Consider the following 24,262-nt stretch of genomic DNA (forward strand, 5'->3'; position numbering starts at 1 on the left):
TCTGAAACTAAAAATGTTTTTAATTGGGACCCCTGAACTGAATGTTACAATAACCTTGTGCGTAATAGCATATCCACCATACTGAGCCAGCGGCGCTTGAGATGGCTTGTGAGCCGCATGGAAGATGGCAGGATCTCCAAGGACACATTGTACAGCGATCTCGTCGCTGGTATCAGACCCACCGGCTGTCCATGTCTCTGTTTTAAAGACGTCTGCAAACGCGACATGAAGTCCTGTGACGTTGATCACAAGTTGTGGGAGTCAGTTGCCAGTGATCGCCAGAGCTGTCAGACAGCCATAAAGGCAGGGCTAAAGTGTGGCGAGTCGAAGAGACTTGGGTGTTGGCAGAAAAAAAGACAGAAGTGCAAGGGGAGAGCCAACTGTGTAACAGCCCCGACAAACAATTTTATCGGCAGCACCTGTGGAAGAGTCTGTCACACTAGAATTGGCCTTTATAGCCACTCCAGGCGCTGCTTCACAAACCACTGACCACCTCCAGGCGCTTACCCATTGTCTCTCAAGACAAGGAGGCCAAAGAAGAATAGCATATATTGTTTTATGCAGATATACAAATGACAGGGTTAGATTATTGAGGAAATATTTTAATAATTCAAGAGATTAGCTTCACATCCCATAGATCTTTTATTGTACATCCATTATTTTATTGGAACAGTGATCTTGAAATGAATAAAAGTAGCTCCCTCTACACTGTCCCATCAAACACTCCCCAGATAAAAAAAAAGAAATGAATAAAAGTTGGGCCAATTATTTCAATGTTAGTCTATTCTAACAGTTTTGCATTAGATGCAAGAGATATTGTGAGTTTAAACATTGTTAGAGTTTTTGTAGTTGTTTAAACAGGTAGTGGCACAAGCTCCAAATTCAATTACGCAGTGGACTTGCAGAATCTGCCTCTCCTCGTTACCTATATAAAAAAAAAGATATTCTTACCAATGTACATTTGAGAAAACTCAACAAGTAATTGTGATACTGTACAAGAGCAGTGGGGACAAATGATAGGGTTGATTATATAAAGTGCTGTTCTCAACATATCCTTAAGATTTCCTTTGATATTGTAGTAAGATATTTGCGGGGGGAGATGGACGACGGCATAGTGGTAATGTCACTGGACTAGTAATCCAGAGGTCCAGCTTAATTCCCTGCTGACATGGGGTAAAATCTCAACACAGCAGCTGGTGGAATTTAAATTCAAATAATAAATTCAATTAATTAATTTTTTAAAATCTGGAATTGAAAGCCAGTCTCAGTAATGGTTTCATGAAGTTACCATCAATTGTAAAAACTCATCTGGTTCACTAATGTCCTTCAGGGAAGGAAATCTGCCAACCTTACCTGGTCTGGCCAACGTGTGACTCCAGACCCACAGTAATGTGGTTGACTCTGAGCTACCCTCTGAAATGGCCCAGCAAGCCACTCAATTGTCAAGGGCAATTAGGGATGCATAACAAATGCTGGCCTTGCCGACACCCACATCCCATGAAAGACTTTTTAAAAATCCTATTTGTTTTGTGCAATAACAACAAATTGCATTTCTATAGTGCCTTTAATGTAGTAAAACTTTTCAAGGTGCTTCACAGGAACATTATCAGACAAAATTTTGACATTGAACCACATGAGGTTTTAAGGAGTGTCTTAAAGGAGGTGAGAGAGGCGGAGTGATCAGCCGCCAATGGTGGAGTGATGAAAATTGGGGATGCTGAACAGGTCAGAATTAGTTGAGTGTGGAGATCTTGGAGGGTTGTCGGGCTAGAAAATGTTAAGAGGTAGGGAGGGAGCAAGGCCAAGGAAGGATTTGAAAACAAGAATTTTAAAACTGAGGTATTGCCAGACCAGAAGTCAATTTGGTCAGTGAGCACAGGGGTGATGGTGAACAGAACTTGGTATGAGTTAATTTATGGACAGCAGAGTTTTGAATTAACTCAAGTTTACAGAGGGTGCAAGATGGGAGGCCAGCCAGGACAGAACAAGCCTGCATGCGCACCATCAATAGCCTTTCCCATCATGGTATCTAACTGAGGAACACTCCTGCTCACAAAAATAATCTGGACCACTGCCATCCTGGGACCCATACCTTCCATGATGGCTATGCAACAGCACCCCCCTCCCCTCCCCTCAGGCAACCTACTTAGCTGGCCTAATCTTGAGTTCTCAAAGCAACCAGATACATCAGGAGGCCTGTTTGGCAGCTTATAGTACACCTGCCATGTTTAAAAGAGGCCAGTTCCTCAAAATGGCAGGGGGCCTCTTCGCCGCCAGAATAGGCGGTCAACCAGCACGTTCTGCCAGTCAGTAACTCATAGGTCAAAATCGACCCCTTTGCATTCAACACAGTTCCCCCTTAACCATCTTCATTACAGACTGTAAATCTTAAACAACTCTCATCATTCCATGTAGGTTTTCACTTATAGAATCTCAGCACAGAAGGTGACCATCTGGCCTATCGTGCCAATGCTGGTTCTTTGACGTCTAAAGATCATGCTTGTCGCTATTCCAATGTTCTATTCTCTGTATATTACCCTGCTACACAAATGCTTTACATCAAAAATAAAAGAAGGTCTCCATGTGAAAATGGATCATCCTTGATCCTGTTGAATATATCTTTCCATTCTCCACTTTTTTTTAAAGTTCTGTGGTCTATGCTACATGATCTATTGGGAGGGCAGGCAGTCAACTCCAAGGTCTTAGCCAAAGTCACCAGGTGTCAGGAGATAGTCAGACAGAGTAACTCAGTGTCTGGATCTATACCAAGATTCTGGGATGTGCTTGGCCTCGCAGGGGTTGTAATCAAGTTCTAAAACTTGGTCTAAGAGGATTGTCAGCATTAGCAGCTGTTCCAGTACTGTTGCTTGCAGGATAAATGTTGTCCAGGAGTGTTATTCATCAGGCTTGCTCTTCACATAGTGCCACAGGATCTTTTACATCCACCTGACGGAGCAGAGAGGGCCTCAATTTAGCATCTCATCTGAAAGACTGCACCTCCAACAGTGCAGCACTCCCTCAAGTACTGCGCTGTGAGTGCAAGCCTGAACTTTGTGCTCAGGGTCCTAATGTGGTTCTTGAACCCACAACCTTCTGACTTAGTGGCAAGAGTACTGCTGGCTGAGCCACGGCTGACTCTTACATTAAAACAATGACTGCACTTCAAACATACTTCTTTGGCTGTAATGCACTTACATCAAACAGGGCCACAGTGAAAAATAGCGGGAAGGGGCCAAGTAATGTTAAAAAGACAAGCCTTAAGGCTTTGTGCCTTAACATGTGGAGCATTCGCAATAAAGTGGATGAATTAATCGCACAAATAGATGTAAACGGGTATGAAATTGTCGGGATTACGGAGACATGGTTGCAAGGTGACCAGGGATGGGAAATGAACATTCAGGGGTATTTAGGAAGGGCAGACAAAAAGCAAAAGGCGGTGGAGTTGCATTGCTGGTTAAAGAGGAAATTAAGGCAATAGTGAGGAAAGATATTAGCTCTGACGATGTGGAATCTGTATGGGTAGAACTGAGAAACACTAAGGGGCAAAATGTTAGTGGGGGTTGTATATAGTCCCCCAAACTGTAGTGGTGATGTTGGGAATGGCATTAAACAGGAAATTAGAGATGCATGCGATAAAGGAACATCTGTTATTATGGGTGACTTTAATCTGCATATAGATTGGACAAATCAAATTAGTCACAATACCATAGAGGAAGAATTCTTGGAGTGTATACGGGATGGTTTTCTGGACCAGTACGTTGAGGAACCAACTAGAGAACAGGCCATCCTAGACTGGGTATTGTGTAACAAGAGAGGAATAATTGACAATCTAGTGGTGCAAGACCCCTTGGGGATGAGCGACCATAATATGATAGAATTCTTCATCAAGATGGAGAGTGACGTAGTTGATTCTGAGACTAGGGTCCTGAATCTTAGTAAAGGAAACTACGAAGGTATGAGGCGCGAGTTGGCTATGACGGATTGGGAAACGTTACTTAAAGGGATGATGGTGGATAGGCAATGGCAAACATTTAAAGAGCGCATGGATGATCTGCAACAATTGTTTAGCCCTGTCTGGCACAAAAGTAAAATGGGTAAGGTAAGCCAAACCATGGCTTACAAGGGAAATAAGAGATAGCATTAAATCCAAGGAAGAGGCATATAAATCTGCCAGAAAAAACAACAGACCTGAGGATTGGGAGCAGTTTAGAATTCAACAAAGGAGGGCCAAGGGATTGATTAAGAAGGGGAAAATAGAGTACGAGAGTAAGCTTGTGGGGAACATAAAAACTAACTGTAAAAGTTTCTGTAGGTATGTGAAGAGAAAGACATTGGTGAAGACAAATGTAGGTCCCTTACAGTGAGAAACAGGGGAATTTATTATGGGGAACAAAGTGGGGCAGCGCAGTGGTTAGCACCGCAGCCTCACAGCTCCAGCGACCCGGGTTCAATTCTGGGTACTGCCTGTGTGGAGTTTGCAAGATCTCCCTGTGTCTGCGTGGGTTTCCTCCGGGTGCTCCAGTTTCCTCCCACAGCGTAAAGACTTGCAGGTTGATAGGTAAATTGGCCATTATAAATTGCCCCTAGTATAGGTCGGTGGTAGGGGAATATAGGGACAGGTGAGGATGTGGTAAGAATATGGGATTCGTGTAGGATTAATATAAATGGGTGGTTAATGGTCGGCACAGACCCGGTGGGCCGAAGGGCCTGTTTCAGTGCTGTATCTCTAAATCAAAAAAAATCAAAAAATAAATCAAAGAAATGGCTGACGAACTAAATGCATACTTTGGTTCTGTCTTCACAAAGGAGGACACAAATATCATACCAGAAATGTTGGGGAACACAGGACTTAGTGAGAGAGGGGAACTGAAGGAAATCAGTATTAGTAGAGAAATGGTGTTGGGAAATTGATGGGATTGAAGGCCGATAAATCCCTAGGACCTGATGGTCTGCATCCCAGAGTACTTGAGGAAGTGGCCCGAGAAATAGTGGATGCATTGGTGGTCATCTTCCAAGATTCTATTGACTCTGGAACAGTTCCTACAGATTGGAGGGTAGCTAATGTAACCCCACTATTTAAAAAGGGAGGTAGAGAGAAAGCAGGGAATTATAGACCAGTCAGCCTGACGTCGGTAGTGGGGAAAATTTTAGAATCCATTATCAAAGATTTTATAGCAGAGCACTTAGAAAACAGTGGTAGAATCGGGCAGAGTCAGCATGGATTTACGAAAGGGAAATCATGCTTGACAAATCTACTAGAATTCTTCAAGGATGTAACGAGTAGCGTTGATGAGGAGGAGCCGGTGGATGTTTAGTTTAGTTTAAAGATACAGCACTGAAACAGGCCCTTCGGCCCACCGAGTCTGTGCCGACCATCAACCACCCATTTACACTAATTCCATAATGCTACCACATCCCCACCTGTCCCTACCTATACTAGGGGCAATTGCTAATGGCCAATTTACCTATCAACCTGCAAGTCTTTGGCATGTGGGAGGAAACCGGAGCACCCAGAGGAAACCCACGCAGACACAGGGAGAACTTGCAAACTCCACACAGGCAGTACCCGGAATTGAACCCGGGTTACTTGAGCTGTGAGGCTGCGGTGCTAACCACTGCGGTTTATTTGGACTTCAGACGTCTTTCGACAAAGTCCCACATAAGAGATTAGTGTGTAAAATGAAAGCACATGGGATTGGGGGTAGTGTATTGCAATGGATAGAAAATTGGTTGGCAGACAGGTAACAAAGAGTAGGGATAAATGGGTCTTTTTCTGAATGGCAGGCAGTGACTCGTGGGGTACCGCAGGGATCAGTGCTAGGACCCCAGCTATTCACAATATATATTAATGATTTAGATGAGGGAACTAAATGTAATATCTCCAAATTTGCAGATGACACAAAACTGGGTGGGAGGGTGAGTTGTGAGGAGGATGCAGAGAGGCTTCAGGGTGATTTGGGCAAGTTGAGTGAATGGGATAATGGGTGGCAGATGCATAATAATGTGGATAAATGTGAGGTTATCCACTTTGGCAGCAAAAACAGGAAGGCAAATTATTATCTGAACGGCTATAAATTGAGAGAGGGGAATATGCAACGAGACTTGTGTGTTCTCGTACACCAGTCGCTGAAGGTAAGCATGCAGGTGCAACATGCGGTAAAAAAGGCAAATGGTATGTTGGCCTTCATAGCGAGAGGATTCGAGTACAGGAGCAGGGATGTCTTGCTGCAAATATATAGGGCCTTGGTGAGGCGACACCTGGAATATTGTGTGCAGTTTTGGTCTCCTTATCTGAGGAAGGATGTTCTTGCTATAGAGGGAGTGCAGTGAAGGTTTACCAGACTGATTCCTGGGATGGCGGAACTGACGTATGAGGAGAGATTGAGTCAGTTAGAATTATATTCGCTGGAGTTCAGAAGAGTGAGGGGGGATCTCATAGAAACTTATAAAATTCTAACAGGACTTGACAGGGTAGATGCAGGAAGGATGTTCCCGATGGTGGGGGAGTCCAGAATCAGGGGTCATAGTCTAAGGATACGGGTAAACCTTTCAGGACTGAGATGAGGAGAAATTTCTTCACCCAGAGAGTGGTGAGCCTGTGGAATTCGCTACCACAGAAATCAGTTGAGGCCAAAACATTGTATGTTTTCAAGAGGGAGTTAGATATAGCTCTTGGGTTTAAAGGGATCAAAGGGTATGGGGAGAAAGCGGGAACAGGTTATTGAGTTGGATGATCAGCCATGATCATAATGAATGGCGGAGCAGGCTCGAAAGGCCGAATGGCTTACTCCTGCTCCTATTTTCTATGTTTCTATGGGACATCCCGAGTTGTGAAAAATGCTATATAAAATGCAAGTTCTTTCTTTCCTAACTGTCACATCAATCAATGTTGTTGCCTCCATTATGATGAGACAGTTCACATTGACCCTGTAACAGGTCAGCAGAAAGCAAAAACAAAGTACTGCAGATTCTGGAAATCTGAAATAAAAACAGAAAATGCTGGACATTCTTAGCAGGCTAGACAGCATCTGTGGAGAGAGAAAAAAAAGAGTGAATGTTTCAAGTTGACGGCCCTTCATCAGATTAGGTCATAGTTCTTCTGAAAGGTTTTTGACCTGAATCGTTAACTCTGTTTCTCTCTTCACAGAAGCCGTTTGACCTGCTGAGTATTTCCAGCATTTTCAGTTTTTACTGGAGGAGTTTTCTGTTCTCTCCCTGAAGTTCAAAATCAGTAAATGAATACCAGATGAAAAGACTGTGTACATATTGATGAGAAGATTCTGGTTTATGAATCCTATATTTTTTTTATAATCTAGTTCAAAATTGGACATTGAATTTCCAGTTATCAGCTAATAAAATGTGATACTCTGCAGCAAGGATCATTTTGTTACAGAATACTACCTGTAATCCCCATCTTTCCATTTGTACATGTCTGCAAACGAGGAAAGCATCGGTCAACAACGCAACCTAATTACAAGGAAAACCAGTTGAGAGAGGATTTCAACAATGTCAACACTTTTTAAAAAAAGAACTCAAGTTATAATCAAAACATTTTCAGGTAATCGGCAAAAGAACCAGGAGTGAGATGGAGATTTTTTTTAAATGCAGTGAGTGGTAATGACCTGGAATGCACTGCCTGAAACGATATTGTAAGCAGATTCAATCGTAAATTTTATGAGAATTATATAAAGGAAGTATATTAGAAAGAGAGAAAAATGCAAGACTGTGGGGAAAGAGCAGCAGAGTGGCACAAATTTCAAAGAGCCAGCACAGGCACAATGGGACAAATGGCCTCCTTCTGTGCTCCAAGATACTATGATTTTATGGGAAGTGATGTCTTTACAGCAAGACTGGTCAGCTAACTTGGGAAGTGTGACGTCTCGGGTGAGACAGTCTCACTTGACTTGTCATAACATATTCTACTTACCCAACTCTCTAAACATGGCAATCCATGTTTAGGAGCAGGGGATCTGTTCTTAACAGCTGTCTCTCCATGACAGCACAACTAAACATCCGAGCAGTGAGACAGAGACCTGATCTATTCAAATTTATTATTTTTTTTTAAAAAGGATCGTTTTCTTAACATTGGTTTTGAATGAAGGAGCACTTGGACTCCCCATTGACATTAACTTACAACAACTTGTATTTATATAGCACCTTTAATGTAGCAAAACAGGCTTCACAAAAGTGATATCAAACAAAGTTTGACACCAATCTACATAAGGAGATATTAGGACAAGTAACCAAAAACTTGGTCAAAGAGGTAAGTTTTAAGGAGCTTCTTCGAGAAGTGAGAGACTGAGAAATATAGCAAAGAAATTCTAGAACTTGGGGCCTAGACAGCTGAATGCATGGCCATCAGTGATGGACTGATGAAAATCAAGGATGGTCGGGAAGCCAGAACTGGAGGAGTGCAGAGATTCTCCACAACCTCCAGCCCATGTTTATGTTCCCCCTACTATTCATCATCATCAGAATCAAGAAACAAAGCAACATACAAGTATAAATAATATATAAAAGGTTATTCTGACTTGTTTTGATGATGGGAGTTCCTTCTCTTTCAAGAACATTATATTCTGTTTACTAGTTCAGCTACATAAATGTGTCATTTAGTGTCCAGTGCTGATTTGTCGCCAGTGGTGCTATTTTGGAGCTCAACACTCTAGCTAATGCCCTCTAGTAATCTCACACACTCGTGTTCAGCAGCAGGAAGAACCCCCTCCATCAGCACTATTTAAAGTGATCATCAACTACTTACAGGTTAGTTACTGGTTGATTTCTTCTGGCTGTTGCGGTGATTTTACAAGTGTTGGTGCTTTCTAAAGTTGCCAAAATCTACAGGGAGTGGCAGGTGCTGAAGGACTTTTTGCTGACTTCGAAGCTTCTGCACACTGGTGCACTAGCAGGCATTTCCCTTGGAATACAACATGACCTGCAAAATGAACAGAGGTCAAGCAGAGCAGGACAAGCTGCTGGAACAGGGAGGAGGAGAAGGGGATGAAGGGCTCTCAGCAGGAGGTCATATCCACCCAGGGTGTTCACCTAGCTTTAATTTTTTTTATTTCTTTTCTTCCATCTATCTTTGTTTAATAAAAAGCAAAATACTGCGGATGCTGGAAATCTGAAATAAAAACAAGAAATGCTGGAAATACTCAGCGGGTCTTGCAGCATCTATGGAGTGAGAAGCAGAGTTAACGTTTCAGGTCAGTGACCCTTCATTAGAACTGGCAAGGTTAGAAATGTAAAAGGTTTTAAGCAAATAAAGCGGGGGTGGGGCAAGAGATAACAAAAGGTAAGGTGTTGATAGGACAGGGTCACAGAGAATAACTGACCAGAAGATCATGGAGCAAAGGCAAATGGTGTGTTAATGGTGTGCAGAAAGACAAAGCGTTATTGCAAAGAGAGTGTTAATTGAGAGAAAAATGAACAGCCCTGGCCCAAAGCACAAACATGAAAAAAGTGGTAAAAAAACTGAAAAAAAACGAAATTAAAATAAATAAAAAAGAAAAACATAACTAAAACTTAAAAGGGCAGCAGTCATGCTCTGAAATTATTGAACGCAATGTTCAGTCCAGCAGGCTGTAGCGTGCCTAATCAGTAAATGAGATGCTGTTCCTCGAGCTTATGTTGATGTTCACTGGAACACTGCAGCAAGCTCAGGACAGAGATGTGGGCATGAGAGCGGGGGGTGGGGGAGGGGGGGGGGGGGAGTGTTGAAAGGGCCTGCAACCAGAAGCTGGGGGTCATGCTTTCGGACTGAGCAGAGGTGTTCCGCAAAGCGATCACCTAGTCTGCGTCTGGTCTCCCCAATGTAGAGACACATTGTGAGCAGCGAATACAGTACACGACATTGAAAGAAGCAGAAGTAAATCGCTGCTTCACCTGAAAGGAGTGTTTGGGGCCTTGGATAATGAGGAGAGAGGAGGTAAATGGGCAGGTATTACACCTCCTGCGCTTGCAGGGGAAGGGGATGAGGTGGTGGGGGTAATGGAGGAGTGGACCAGGGTGTGGCAAAGGGAATGATCCCTTCGGAATGCTGACGGGAGGGGAGGGGAGGGGAAAATGCGTTTGGTAGTGGCTGGATGTGGCGGAAGTGGTGGAGGATGATCCTTTGGATGTGGAGGCCTTGTGGGGAACCCTGTCGCGGTTCTGGGAGGGAGGGGGAAGGAGTGAGGGTAGAGGTGCGGGAAATGGGCCGGACACAGTTGAGGGCCCTGTCAACCACAGTGGGGGAGAATCCTTGGATCAGGAAAAAGGAAGACATATCAGAAGCGCTGTCGTGGATGGTAGCATCATCAGAGCAGATGCGTCGGAGACGGAGAAACTGGGAGAATGGAATGGACTCCTTACAGGAGGCAGGGTGTGAGGAAGTGGTCGAGGTAGCTGTGGGAATCGGTGGGCTTATAATGAATATTAGTTGACAGCCTATCCCCAGAGATGGAGACAGAGAAGTCGAGGAAGGGAAGGGAAGAGATGGACCATGTAAAGGTGGGAGAAGGGAAAAAATTGGAAGCAAAGTTGCTAACGTTTTCCAGTTTGGGGCGGGAGCAGGAAACGGCGCCGATACAGTCATCAATGTACCGGAAAAAGAGTTGGGGGAGGGGGCCTGAGTAGGACCGGAACAAGGAATGTTCGTCATATCCCACAAAAAGACAGGCATAACTAGGACCCATGAGGGTACCCATAGCAACACCTTTTACTTGAAAGAAGTGAGTGGAGTTGAAGGAGAAGTTGTTCAATGTGAGAACAAGTTCAGCCAGGCGGAGGAGGGTGGTGGTGGATGAGGACTGGTTGGGCCTCTGTTCAAGGAAGAAGCAGAGAGCCCTCAAACCGTCCTTGTGGGGGATGGAGGTGTAGAGAGATTGGATGTCCATAGTGAAGAGGTGCCGGTTGGGGCCAGGAAACTGGAAATTGTCAAAATGACGTAGGGCTTCAGAAGAGTCACAGATGTAGGTGGGAAGAGACTGGACCAGGGGAGAAAAGATAGAGTCAAGATAGGAAGATATAAGTTCAGTGGGGCAGGAGCAGGCTGACACAATGGGTCTGCCAGGAGGGTCCTGTTTGTGGATTTTAGGAAGGAGATAGAAGCAGGCTGTCCGGAGTTGTGGGACTATGAGGTTGGAATCCATAGAGGGAAGATCTCCAGAGGAGATGAGGTCAGTGACAGTTCTGTGGACAGTAGCTTGATGTTAGGTGGTGGGGTCATGGTCCAGGGGGAAGTAGGAAGAAGTGTCTGAGAGTTGGCGGTCAGCCTCTGCAAGGTAGAGGTCGGTATGCCAGACAACAACAGCACCACCCTTACCTGCAGATTTGATGACAGTGTGGGGTTCGACGTGAGAGAACAGAGTGCAGTACATTCAGAGCGGAACTGGTTAGAGTGAGTGAGGGGGGCAGAGAAATTGAGACGGCTGATGTCTCGCTGACTGTTTTTACTGAAATGATCAAGAGTAGGTAAGAGGCCAGAGGGAAGGTGCAGGTTGAGGGAGAACGCTGGAGGCGGGTGAATGGGTCTGCTGGTGGGGGGAGGGCGGGGAGGACTTTGTTCTTTATCTTTTTTTCTCTCGTATTTCTTTTCCTTTCTCATCTGTCAGTAAAGTGTCAAGTGTACACATTTCGTTCTCCTGCCCTTCAGACCTGCCAAGCACCAAGTAGCAAATAAGCCCAAACCTGTCAATTAGGAACTGGGAACAAGTGAATCAATAATGTCCATTTGGCATTTGAGTTAACCACTCACAACTGGCTGTTTCACCCAGTGAAAATAGGCTTAGCTAAATACAGATTGACAGTGTAATATATTGTGACAGTGTATTAGATTGCGTCCATCTAACTACTGTGATTGGAGGTCCTGGAAACTGTGGCTTTTTAACACCTCTCCATGGTGGACTGCAAGATTGGGAATTCCTGATGCACGCCATGTAATGGGACAAGTAGCATCCGTGATGCGAAAATCAGAATGTGACGGATAAACCAGCACATTTGAATTCGGAAGACTTGATTCGAATAATTTTGGGCATTTATAATTCCACATAGCCAATACTATTACAGAGGGGACGTAGCCAGAATCTGCACATCCTCTATTAATTCTCTTTTATTAAGTTGTTAAATTCACCAATTTCGTAGACACTTTGACAGCAAACATTCTTGGTTTCCTGATTGAGAACAATAAAGGAAAACATTTTCTTATAATACGTTTGCGATCTTGTGCAGTTGGCTTAGAGTTAATCCAGGCCAGTCGGATAAGTGGAAGAATAATGCAGTGCAAGGCAAAGTCACTCTGTTAATGTAGGAATAGAGGTAACCTCTGAGTGAGTTGCTTGCGGCTGTAACTCAATCACCAAAATCAGGTTTAAAAAGCCATTTAAAAAAGCAAGCAACGCACTAGGGTTTATTTCTAGAGGGATGGAATTGAAAAGTAAAGAACTTGTATTGAGCCTTGGTTAGACCATACCTAGAGTACAGTGTGCAACTTTGATCGACATATTATAAAAAATATATAGACACACTGGAAAGGGTACAAAAAAGGTTCACAAGGATGATGCCAGGAATGCAAGGGTATACCTGTCAGGAGAGGATGAACAGGCTTGGTCTCCTTTCTCTTGAAAAGAAAAGACAAATGGGTGACTAATAGAGGTCTTTTAAAATTATGAAAGGTTTTGATAGAGTAGGGGAAGAGCAAAACTAGATGTCAGAAGTGTAAGGCAGTCACTAATAATAAATCAAATAGGGAATTCAATAGAAACTTCTTTACCCAGAGAGTGGTGAGAATGTGGAACTTGCTACCACAGGGCGTGGTTGAAGCGAATAGTCTAGTTGCATTTAAGGGGAGGCTAGATAAGCATGAGGGAGAAGGGAATAGAGGGATATGCTGATAACGTTAGATGAGGAGAGATGCGAGGAGGCTCAGTGGAGCAAAAACGACAGCGTGGACTGGTTGGGCTGAATGGCCTGTTTCTGTGCAGTATATCCTATGTAATCAGAATTGTTGACCTCAAAAGAAGAGGATAAGACAAGGTCCATGTAGTGCGGAGGACAAGAGCTCATGAATTTGATTGGGGTCACATTCAGAAGGTCTCCATTTGTTACTTTCTTGGAGGACTGCCTGCACCCTGACAGAATCATTTAGATTATCAGTAATATTTATTGGAAAGAACAGCAAGTGCTCAAGGCAGTGGCACACAAACATGACACAAGTATGAGTGTCTGATCCTCTTCCTCAGGCAGCATAAGTGTTTCCAGCTGTTCCAGAGGCTGCACATTGTGGCTTTGTGATTGATTATATTAACTGAGCAAGAGAAATTGAATCCAATTTAATATTCATTTGCGCTGCCACAAAGGTGTGAGGACAGAACTATTTTTATACTAAATCTCCGCATACACTTGATTCAATACACAATATATTGTAACGGAGTTAGATTACTGGGAGGAGAGGGTCATCACATTATCCTTTCAATTATAGGACTGTGCACTGCACCTCAGGAAGGTGATATTGAGCAGATTCACCAGAATGATAGAGGCTAAAAGGGTAAATTATGAGGATTTGTCTTGTATCCCCTGGAGTATAGAAGATTAAAGGTGTGATCTAATTGAGGTGTTTAAGATGATTAAAGGAATTGACAGGGTAGACAGAGAGAAAGTATTTCCTCTGGTTAGGGGGTGGGGTGCGAGTTCAGAACAAGGGGAATAACCTTCAGATTAGAGCTAGGCCGTTCAGGGGTGATGCCGGGAAGCACTTCTTCACACAAAGGGTAGTGGAAATCTGGAACTCTCGCCCCCAAAAAGCTGTTGAGGCTGTGTGTCAATTTAAAATTTCAAAATCGATTGATAGATTTTTGTTAAGCAAGGGTATTAAAAGATACGGAACCAAAGCCAGTAAATGGAGTTAAGATACAGATCATCCATGATCTAATTGAATGGCAGAACAGATTCAAGGGGCTGAATGGCCTCCTCCTGTTACTATGTTATGAGGTCAGTCCTGATTAACAGAATGAAATTCCTTCCCTCACCAACTATAAAAGGTTCTAAGCAAAGTAAATCAGAGCAATTTCAGTATAGTTGCTAACTCTGGCTGGATGGATTCTTGGGTAGTTCATCACATGACCTCCAGTATTCCCCCACCCCCATTAGCCACCTGACATGTCCATCCTCAAAGTACCCAACCTTCCCACAGCCAATTGAAAAGTGAAAAGACTGTTCATTGGATGATCCTTGATTACCGGGCAACATCCTTTTCATCGCCAACCCCCGAACCCCCCCCCGCCCCCCACCCCACCACCCCCATACCACAACCATCTCCAATTTTTTTCTATAATAAACAAAAGAGTAAAAAGAATTTTTTTTAAAACACAATTGTTTTTAAATGCCCCAAGAAATTTCTCCCATATTTTCTAGGAAATTAATCTTCAATTCCTAGAGACATAGGCAATACTATAGGAATTGGCAACCTTAATCATGAAGCTGCTCCTTGAGGGCCTAGGGCTAAAGTACAAAACCACCCATAGTTTAACACAAAGTTCAGTGTCAGCTTGGCTCAGTGTAGTACACTTGCTGCTGAATCAGAAAACTGTTGCTTCAAGACTTGACCACATAATCTAGGCGGACGCTTCATGATAACACCTCAAGATTGAGGGAACACTATATTGTTGGAGAGGCAGGCTTTTGGATGAGATGTTAAACTGAGGCCTCTGTCAACATGTTCAAGTGAATGAGAAATTCTGTGCACTGTTCAAGGAAGAGCAAGGCATTGTCCAATCATCCCCTTTGTACGAGGAATCCAATTAGTCCCCCCTCCCCCTGCTCTTTCCCTATAGCCCTTTACTTTTTTTCCTTTTCAGGTATTTATCCAATTCCTTTTTGAAAGTTACTACTGAATTGCTTCCACCACCCTTTCCTGCATTACAACAGTGACTACACTTGAAACGTACTTCATTGGCTGTAAAATGCTTTGAGACGTCTGGTGGCCGTAAAAAGTGTTGTATAAATACAAATCGTTCTTTCCTTTTCTTTTTCAGGCACTGCATTCCAGATCACAACTATAAAAAATTCTCCTCATTATCCCCATGAATTTTTTTGTCAATTATTCTAAACCTCTATCCTCTGGTTACCGACCCTCCCGTCACTCCCTATCTATCCTAGCAAAACCCCTCATGATTTTGAACATCTCTTTCAAAATATTTCCTCTTAACTGTCGCTGCTCTAAGGAACAATCCCAGCTTCTTTAGTCTCATCATATAACTAAAGATCTACATCCCTGGTAACATTCTGGTAATTTTTGAGTGAGACAATTTTATGGTTTTACACCATGCAAATTTGCTCTGAAAAGTGCAGTTGTTTTCTTGAAAAAAAAGAGTTCTTAGAAGAACTGACAGGCCTCAATGTTTCAGGCAGCGTACTCCAACCATCAACTGGAGGAATAACTGGAACGGGTGGAAACAGTGGGTTTACATGTGATGGAGAATGGGAATGGGGGTGGGATCTTGCTGCTGATAGGTTGTTGCATGTTCTTGGTGCTATTGGTCAGCTAATTGTGTCCTGTGATAGGTCAGTACATGCTTTGTTCTTGCTGATTGGTCAGCTGTTGTGTCTCATGGTAAGTATACAGGATGCGTCGGGGAGACTATGGAGCTCTACCAACACCACACCCTCTCCCATAGACAGTAACCTGCTCATCAGTGACATCTGGCTACTCCTACTCAAGAAACACATCACTATCAGCTCTGCAGCCAATATACCCCGACAAAAACAATAGTATGTATCAACTTATCATGCAACACATTTAGCTGACCAATAGCAGCAAGAACATATAATGACTTATCAGCAGTAAGCTCCCACCCCCATTCCTAATCTCCACCACATATAAACTTACTGTTTCCACCCATTCCAGTTCTTCCAGACGACGGACAGAGTACACTAACTGAAATGCCGACACCTGCCAATTCTTCTAAGAACTCCTTTTTCAAGGAAACAACTGCTCTTTACAGAGCAAATTCACATGGTGTAAAACTGTAAAATTGTCTTACTCAACATTACCGTTCTCACCATGGAAATCTTCAGATAACTTTTAAATTCTGGTAGATGTCCTCTGCGTCCTCTCTAACGCCTTGACATCCTTCCTGAAGTGTGGTACCCAGAAATGAACAAAATACTCAGCTGAGGCCTAACCAGTGATTAGATTAGATTAGATTAGAGATACAGCACTGAAACAGGCCCTTCGGCCCACCGAGTCTGTGCTGAACATCAACCACCCATTTATACTAATCCTACACTAATCCCATATTCCTACCAAACATCCCCACCTGTCCCTATATTTCCCTCCCACCTACCTATACTAGTGACAATTTATAATGGCCAATTTACCTATCAACCTGCAAGTCTTTTGGCTTGTGGGAGGAAACCGGAGCACCCGGAGAAAACCCACACAGACACAGGGAGAACTTGCAAACTCCACACAGGCAGTACCCGGAATCGAACCCGGGTCCCTGGAGCTGTGAGGCTGCGGTGCTAACCACTGCGCCACTGTGCCGCCACTGTGTCTAAAGGTTTACCATACCTTCCTTGCTTATGGACTCTTGCTCAACTTAGACATGAGGAATGGTCATTTGGGCAAGAATGTTGGTGCTCATAGGACTATATATGGGAATAAGTCTCTAATCTCTAGAGTGATATGGTTTATAGAGTAAAACCTTGATATACGAGTTCTGTACTGCACTACTTTCTTCATGTGAAATCCTGGAGGGTATATAACAAACCTGCAGAAAACAGTTAGTTTTTATGGGGCTACACTGTATAAATGTATATGCTTGAATGGCAGTTTTGATCCCTGAGGTTCAGATGTCTTTTGTTCAGTCACACGTAGAACATAAATAAAGATTCCACACTACTATGCAGAATATCACAAAACACTGAAACGCCACATCAGTAAAACATTAGTTTGGTCAGTTCCTACCGTATTTTTCTTCAGTTGTGTCATCTTCACTAATCAGTGGCTCAGACTTCTTGGAAACATACACTAAAGTATCAAGAAAACAAACCTGAGAGACGCCATACAAGAGAATCAAGACAGTACGTTAAAAGCCGATGTTTAGTTCATTCTAGGGGAAGGATTTCTTGGTCCACATCCTACGTGGCCATTCTTCCTTGATTGATTTTAATTTACCTACCAAGACAGGGATTCTAAGGCCAATTATACAAACCCTCTCCCCAATACTATCTCCGCCAAGACTAGCTAATATAATACAGATCAAAGGTTGACAAAACGTTTTCCAAAGTACCATTTAGTTTACAAAATCTCAGACGGGGCAGGAACTGCACTGCTTCACCAGCAGTCTCACCATTGTTATTTTTTTTTATTATTTAGAGATACAGCACTGAAACAGACCCTTCGGCCCACCGAGTCTGTGCCAACCATCAACCACCCATTTTATACTAATCCTACATTCCTACCACATCTCCACCTTCCCTATATTCCCCTACCACCTACCTACATTAGGGGCAATTTACAATGGCCAATTTACCTATCAACCTGCAAGTCTTGGCAGTGGGAGGAAACCGGAGCACCCGGCGGAAACCCACGCGGTCACAGCAAGAACTTGCAAACTCCGCACAGGCAGTACCCAGAACTGAACCCGGGTCGCTGGAGCTGTGAGGCTGCGGTGCTAACCACTGTGCCACCCCGATTGGATCGAACATATTCTATAGACAAGACTAAACACTTCTTCCTTCCACTCCACCTCCCCCGCCAACACCCCTATCAGCTTTGCAGCCCTCTGTAATCCCCTGGGAGAGGCAAAAAAAGGAACAAAACCAGGGGTAATAAGGGGAAAATACTCTAGAAATTTTCTCTCTGACCACCTTACATTACAACAACAATTTACATCTATGTAGTACCTTTAAAATAGCAAAACATCTGAAGGCACTGACATGGCTGGAGGCGGGTAATGTCTGGAGGTGGAAATATGCAGTGATGATGGGCTTGGAGGTGCGGCTTGAAGCTGAGCTATGATAGAGCAAAAACACTGAGGCTACACACAGTGAAGTTCAGTGTGAGCAAGCAGCTGGGGAAAGGAAGAGAGCTTTGACAGAATGGCTTCCGTCTTGCCAGATTTAGCTGGGTGATGTCAAGCAGGCAATCAGAAAGCTCTGCTAAAATCAGGGAATCTATGGTTATGGTGGAAATGCAAGGCTGGGTATCATTAGAAGACATAACAATGGGAAGCATAAAAGCCTGCTAAACTTTTGTGTTAGTGCTTTTATATGGTATATGATATAAGAGTTCTCCCCAGTGTCCTGGCCAATATTTATCCTTCAACCAACACCACTAAAATAGATTATCTGGTCATCATCACATTGCCATTTGTGGGAGCTTGCTGTGTGCAAATTGGTTGCAGCATGTCCTAGAACAGTAACTACACATCAAAAAAGTACTTCATTGGCTGCAACAAGCTTTGGGATGTCCTGAGGTGGCAAACGGTGCTATAGAAACACAAGTTCTCTCTTTTTAGTCGTATTTTTCCAGGGAATCATGCTTGAAGTGGTTGGAAAAAGAAGGATGCAGTATCACACACCAAGTACCTAAAGTAATAATGATACAGTTTGGAATGTTGGATACAAAGGCCAAATTCGGAACATAAAGACAAAAACTTGATCCATGAGTTGGACAGAAAGTGATGGGTTACTTTAGACCAGCGAAATCTGTTTTGCCTTCAAATATCAAGCACATTTTCAAACTAAATGCAATAAAAGTTTTATTTAAAACAAAAATAATAATTACCCAAAAATTGCACAAATTAGAATAGGACAGAAAATTTAATTGGTGCAACCCCTATAACAAATAAACTTGAAAAAGTAACCATAAACAGTAGTCATCAACCACAAACAGCCAGGATATGACAGATTGTACCTGCATTGAGAACAGTATGAAAATAGATGGACAAGGACACAAACACATAAGCTCTACCTCTCCTTATCCTGGACTTGACTTGGTCCTGAGCAGCTTCAGTGGGATCTATAATACACAAAGAGAAGGGATTTGGGGATGATATCAGGTTAAGAACAGCTCCCATAGATACTCAGGAATGAGACATACCAGTGATAAAAGTGAGGAGGAGGAGAAATGCGAGGAGCTGTTGCATTTTCCCCTGTCAAGTTGCTTAATTCTCTTCTGAGATTTCACCCCTCTTCCTGTCCGTTGGTGCAGTTGAGATAACGGGTGAGCGAACATATTTATAGGGAGGATGGATATGGCTGATTGTTAATTGGTCGCTGGATTGTGCGTAGTTCTAATGTCTTCAAAAAAAAGTTGCATTTTTGTTAATGGGGGCTCTGCAGGGAGCCTGCCCTCCTAGGTCCTAGAGACCACCCTGTTAATTGGCTATCTCAGGATCACGACATTGAACACCGGCTGTAAACAAAACAGGAATAAACATGCCATGCACCAAGGGATCATTTAGTGATTTGGAACCGCTTGCAAATTGATGTTAAAGGGACAGGCAGGTTGACTAACACGTTGGGAACAAACTGCTAAGCTGCACTTCTTATCAGTTAATTGTAAAGAGCAAGCAGCAAAACTGCCCTGTTAGCAATAAATGCTATTTGAAAGAAAAAACTTGCATTTATATAGCACCTTTCATGACTTCCATACATCTCGAAGCACCTCAAAGCCAATGAAGTACTTTTGAAGTGGAGTCACTGTTACAATGTAAGCAAATGCGGCAGCCAATTTTGTGCACCGCAAGCTCCCACAAACAGCAATGTGATAATGACCAGATATTCTGTTGGCTGCAGCATAAATATTGGCCAGGACACTGGAAGAACTCCCCTTTTCTTCAAATTAGTGCCATGGGATCTTTTACGTCAACCTGAGAGGATAGATGGAGCCTTGCTTTAACATGTCATCTGAAAGATTGCACCTTTGACAGTGCATCACTTCCTTAGTTTTGTACTGGGAGTACCAGTCTAGATTTTGTGTTCAAGCCTTTACAGTGGGGCTTGATTATCTGGTCATTTATTTCATTGCTGCCTATGGGAACTTGTAGTACACTAATTGACTCCGACATTTCCTACAGTACGATTGTACAGTACAAAACTAACCCGATACTAAGATATACCTTTACAGCATCCGACTCAAAAGTCATAGCTGATCAGTATGGCCAGAGTTGAGAAATTTTATGCAATTTTGGGAACTCTACTTTTAAAATACTGATAATGCACATGAGAGGATCTGTAAAAGAACAAGAATGATTGTAGGGGGTTAGGTCTCCGAACAAAGGGAAAAGACACACAGAACTCAACTCATCATTGGAGATGAATAGATTGAGTGGAGACATGAGCCAGGCAGTTAACATTCTAATAGCCATAAATAATGTAAGTGTATGAAAGTTATTGGACTAAGGGTGCATTTACACAACAGCTGTACCATCAGTGCTTTGTGCTGACACTACAATTCCAACCTAAGTATAGCCAAAATCCATAGTAAAGCCTGGACTAACATCAGAGCAAAGTGGAGCAAGACTGAGGTCACAAGCTAAAGGGGAAGACAAGTGTAATCAAAGGATATTTGCTTCCCATCTCAAATCCGCTTGACAAAAATCTAAGAACCAAGAAATCTTTAAGCTGATAAACTTTTTTTTAGGCCGCTGCCATTTTGGGTGGGTGGGTCTGTCTTTTCAGAAGGTGTCATGTCATCAAGGTTCTGCCTGTGTTCTGTGGTCTGTCCTCAAACAACTTGGGAGTGTATAGGAAATTAGCAATATGTGGGGAGGTCGTAAATGGGGAAGAAGTACAGATAACGGGCCAGATTTTGGTGTAGAAACGATAGTGAGGTTAACAGTGCTCAATATTGTTAATGTGTAAATTAGACAGCAACTTCCAGCGATGCACATGCATAGTTAAATCCTGAAATCAGGAAGTTTCTGTCTGAGTGGCGCCACTCCATCAAAAGCTTTGCTATAATGACATCTCACCGAGAAACTCGCCATTGAAATACATTGAACTGTGTTAAATTCCTGTAATTACTTCATAGGTACAGACTAATCTCGCCAGAAAAAGTTAGGGTTTGTTCATTTCAGCTTAAGTACTCGTTTAATGGCATGATAAGTTTTAATTATTGACAAGCAACCTCACTGGCACTGAAAATTAACTTTAACAAGTGTGTAGTCTCATTCCTTCATATTTTAATTATTGCTGAAAATGTTTTACCTTTTCTTTCCATCAGTTTTTTCTCTCACTCTCTTAATCAAATCTTTCTTTCCCTCTCTTTATTTCACTTTTCTACCTGATTTGATATTGAACTCACTATTCTAACTGACACTTCCTGCTTCAGACTCTGTGCTGCTCATTAATGAATCTTTGACCTAATTGATTACGGAAATGTGCAGATGCTTGCCCTGTTCACAGAGGTTGCAGATACCCTGTAGAAGGTGCTGTGCTTTTTAGCTAGTTGGTTTACTGCTATGCAAAAGACCGTAGAAAGTCTGTGGGCAAGTGCAAATATAACGAACGGCTGCTGTCATTTGTTCACCCTCCAGAGCAAAAAAGCACCACGATCTCAAAAATGTTTCCTTCCTCATCTTTTCATATGTATAGATGAAAGCTGACAGTTTATGTCCTCTGGCATATTTTATATTTATACTCTTACCAAGTATATAAATAACTAGTATCCACTTTATTACCATGTGACTGTTATTAAGCATAGCATATTGAAATTACATGGGTCAATACTTCATAATGCCAAGTTACCAAGCATTTCACGAAATATTTGAATGCATGTCGCACCCACAAAAATACATTTTAAAGGTTGAAAATAAGAAATAAAACTCAAGGCCAATCTGATTTCCAACCAGCTTTAAGGTTACCTGCCAATCAGCCTCATTTGCCGAGAAGACTGTTGGTTCTTAGCCACATTGATAGGCAACATCAATAAGGCAGTAGATTTGCATCAAGTGTGGAAGTTACATTACAGTTAATTAAAGCTCTAGTTAGACCCCATTTAGAGTACTGCATTCAGTTCTGGGCATTGCACGTCAGGAAGGATGTACTGGCCTTGGAGGGAATGTAGCGCAGATTCACCAGAACGATAACAGGGTTAAAATGGTAAGATTATGAGGGCAGGTTGCAGAGACTAGACTTTTATTCCCTAGAATATTGAAGATTAAGGGGTGATCTAATTAAGGCGTTTAAGATGATTAAAGAATTTGATAAGGTAGGTAGAGAGAAACTATTCTCTCTGGTGGAAAAATCTAGCACGAGGGGCCATAACCTTAAAATTAGAGCTGGGCCATTCAGGGGTGATGTCAGGAGGCATTTCTTTAAACAAAGGTTAGTGGAAATCTGGAACTCTATCCCCCCAAAAAAGCTGTTGAGGCTGGGAGTCAATGTGAAAAATGTGAAGTTGTTCACTTTGGCAGGAACAATAAAAAAGCAGAGTATTACTTAAATGGAGAACAACTGCAGAATTCAGAGGTGCAGAGGGATCTGGGTGTTCTCGTCCAGGAGTCACAAAAAGTTAGTATACAGGTACAGCAGGTAATAAAGAAGGCTAATGGAATGCTATCCTTTATTACGAGAGGAATTGAAAATAAAAGTAAGGGTGTTATGTTTCAGTTATTCAGGTCATTGGTGAGACCACATATCGAATACTGTGTGCAGTTTTGGTCTCCTTATTTAAGGAAGGGTGTAAATGCGTTGGAGACAGTTCAGAGGAGATTCACGAGATTGATACCTGGAATGAGTGGGTTGTCTTTAGAGGAAAGGTTGGACAGACTGGGCTTGTTTTCACTGGAGTTTAGAAGAGTGAGGGGAGATTTGATTGAAGTTTATAAGATCCTTAACAGTCATGACAAGGTGGATGTGGAAAGAATGTTTCCTTTTATGGGTGAGTCCAGAACCAAGGGGCACTGTTTTAAAATTAAGGGTTGCTCTGTTAGCACAGAGATGATGAGAAATTTTTTCTGTCAGAGGGTTGTGCGACTTTGGAACTCACTGCCTCAGTAGGTGATGGAAGCGGGGTAATTGAATATTTTTAAGGTGGAGGTAGATAGATTCTTGTTAGGCAAGGGAATCAAGGGTTATCGAGGGTAGATGGGAGTGTGGAATTCGAAACACAAACAGATCAGCCATGATCTTACTGAATGGTGGAGCAGGCTCGAGGGGTTGACTGGCCTACTTCGGCTCCTAATTCGTATGTTTGTATGTATGAACAATTCAAGAATGAGATTGATATATTTTTGTTGGGCAAGGGCATTAAGGATGACGGATACAAGGTGGCCAGAAGGAATTAAAATACAGATCAACCATGATCTAATTGAATGGCGGAACAGGCTCGAGAGGATTAATGGCCTGTGCCTGTTGCTATCTCGGGAGAAAGTAAACATTAGCTATCAAACTTGCAGGTGTGCCAGTGAGGATGATACCAATTAATTGCACATATATAGGCTAGCAGAATGGGCAGGCAGGTGGCACATGGAATTTAATACAGAGAAGTGTGAGGTGATGCATTTCGGCAGAAGGGATAGGGAGAAGCAATATAGACTAAAGAGTGTGTAGGGACAGAGGGACCTGGGTTACATGCGCATCGATTTTTTTTTATTGGTTTCATGTGACGTGGGCGTCGCTGACAAGGCCAGCATTTGTTGCCCATTCCTAATTGCCCTTGAGAAGGTGGTGGTGAGCCGCCTTCTTGAACTGCTGCAGTCCATTTGGTGCGGGTACACCCACAGTGCTATTAGGGAGGGAGTTCCAGGATTTTGATCCAGCGACAGTGAAGGAATGGCAATATATTAAAGATGTACAAGATTATGACAGTAATCTAAATAAAAGCAAAATACTGTGGATGCTGGAAATCTGAAAAACAACCAGAAAGTGCTGGAAATACTCAACAGGTCTGGCAGCATCTGTGGAGAGAGAAACAGTTCTGATGAAAGGTCATGGTACATGTTGGTACCAATGACATAGGTAGAAAGAGGGATGAGGTCTTGCATCAAGAATTCAGGGAGTTAGGCAGTAGACTAAAAAGCAGGACCTCTCAGGTTGTAATCTCTGGATTACTCCCACTGCCACGTGCTAGCGAGTAGAGAAATAGGAGAATAGCACAGATGAATGCGTGGCTTAAGAGTTGGCGCAGGAGGGAGGGTATTATATTCCTGGACCACTGGGACTGTTTCTGGGGAAGCTGGGACCTGTACAAGCGGGACGGTCTACATCTGAACCAGAGGGGGACTAACATCCTTGCTGGCGGGTTTGCTAGTGCTGTTGGGAGGAGTTTAAACTA

The 24,262-nt window shown here is 42.9% G+C and overlaps 1 protein-coding gene across 3 annotated transcripts in view; it reads right to left on the minus strand.

The window, feature by feature from the left end:
* Nucleotides 1–581: 581 nt before the first annotated feature.
* inip (ints3 and nabp interacting protein) overlaps nucleotides 582–24,262 on the minus strand; it is an 82,709-nt gene continuing 59,028 nt past the window's right edge. For 2 of the 3 annotated variants that reach the window (XM_068030664.1, XM_068030666.1), the window contains exons 3-6: nucleotides 18,953–19,000; nucleotides 16,943–17,005; nucleotides 7,402–7,467; nucleotides 582–925 (exon numbers count right to left, since the gene is read on the minus strand). In XM_068030664.1, coding sequence (XP_067886765.1) covers nucleotides 825–925; nucleotides 7,402–7,467; nucleotides 16,943–17,005; nucleotides 18,953–19,000 — 278 coding nt within the window. In that variant the 3' untranslated portion in view covers nucleotides 582–824. Of the gene's footprint in view, nucleotides 926–7,401; nucleotides 7,468–16,942; nucleotides 17,006–18,952; nucleotides 19,001–19,081; nucleotides 19,180–24,262 lie in introns of those variants that run through there. The other variant, XM_068030667.1, reaches the window with a different exon arrangement.

This window comes from Heterodontus francisci, chromosome 4 (genome assembly GCF_036365525.1).
Source record: "Heterodontus francisci isolate sHetFra1 chromosome 4, sHetFra1.hap1, whole genome shotgun sequence".
In the NCBI taxonomy this organism is placed as follows: Eukaryota; Metazoa; Chordata; class Chondrichthyes; order Heterodontiformes; family Heterodontidae; genus Heterodontus; species Heterodontus francisci.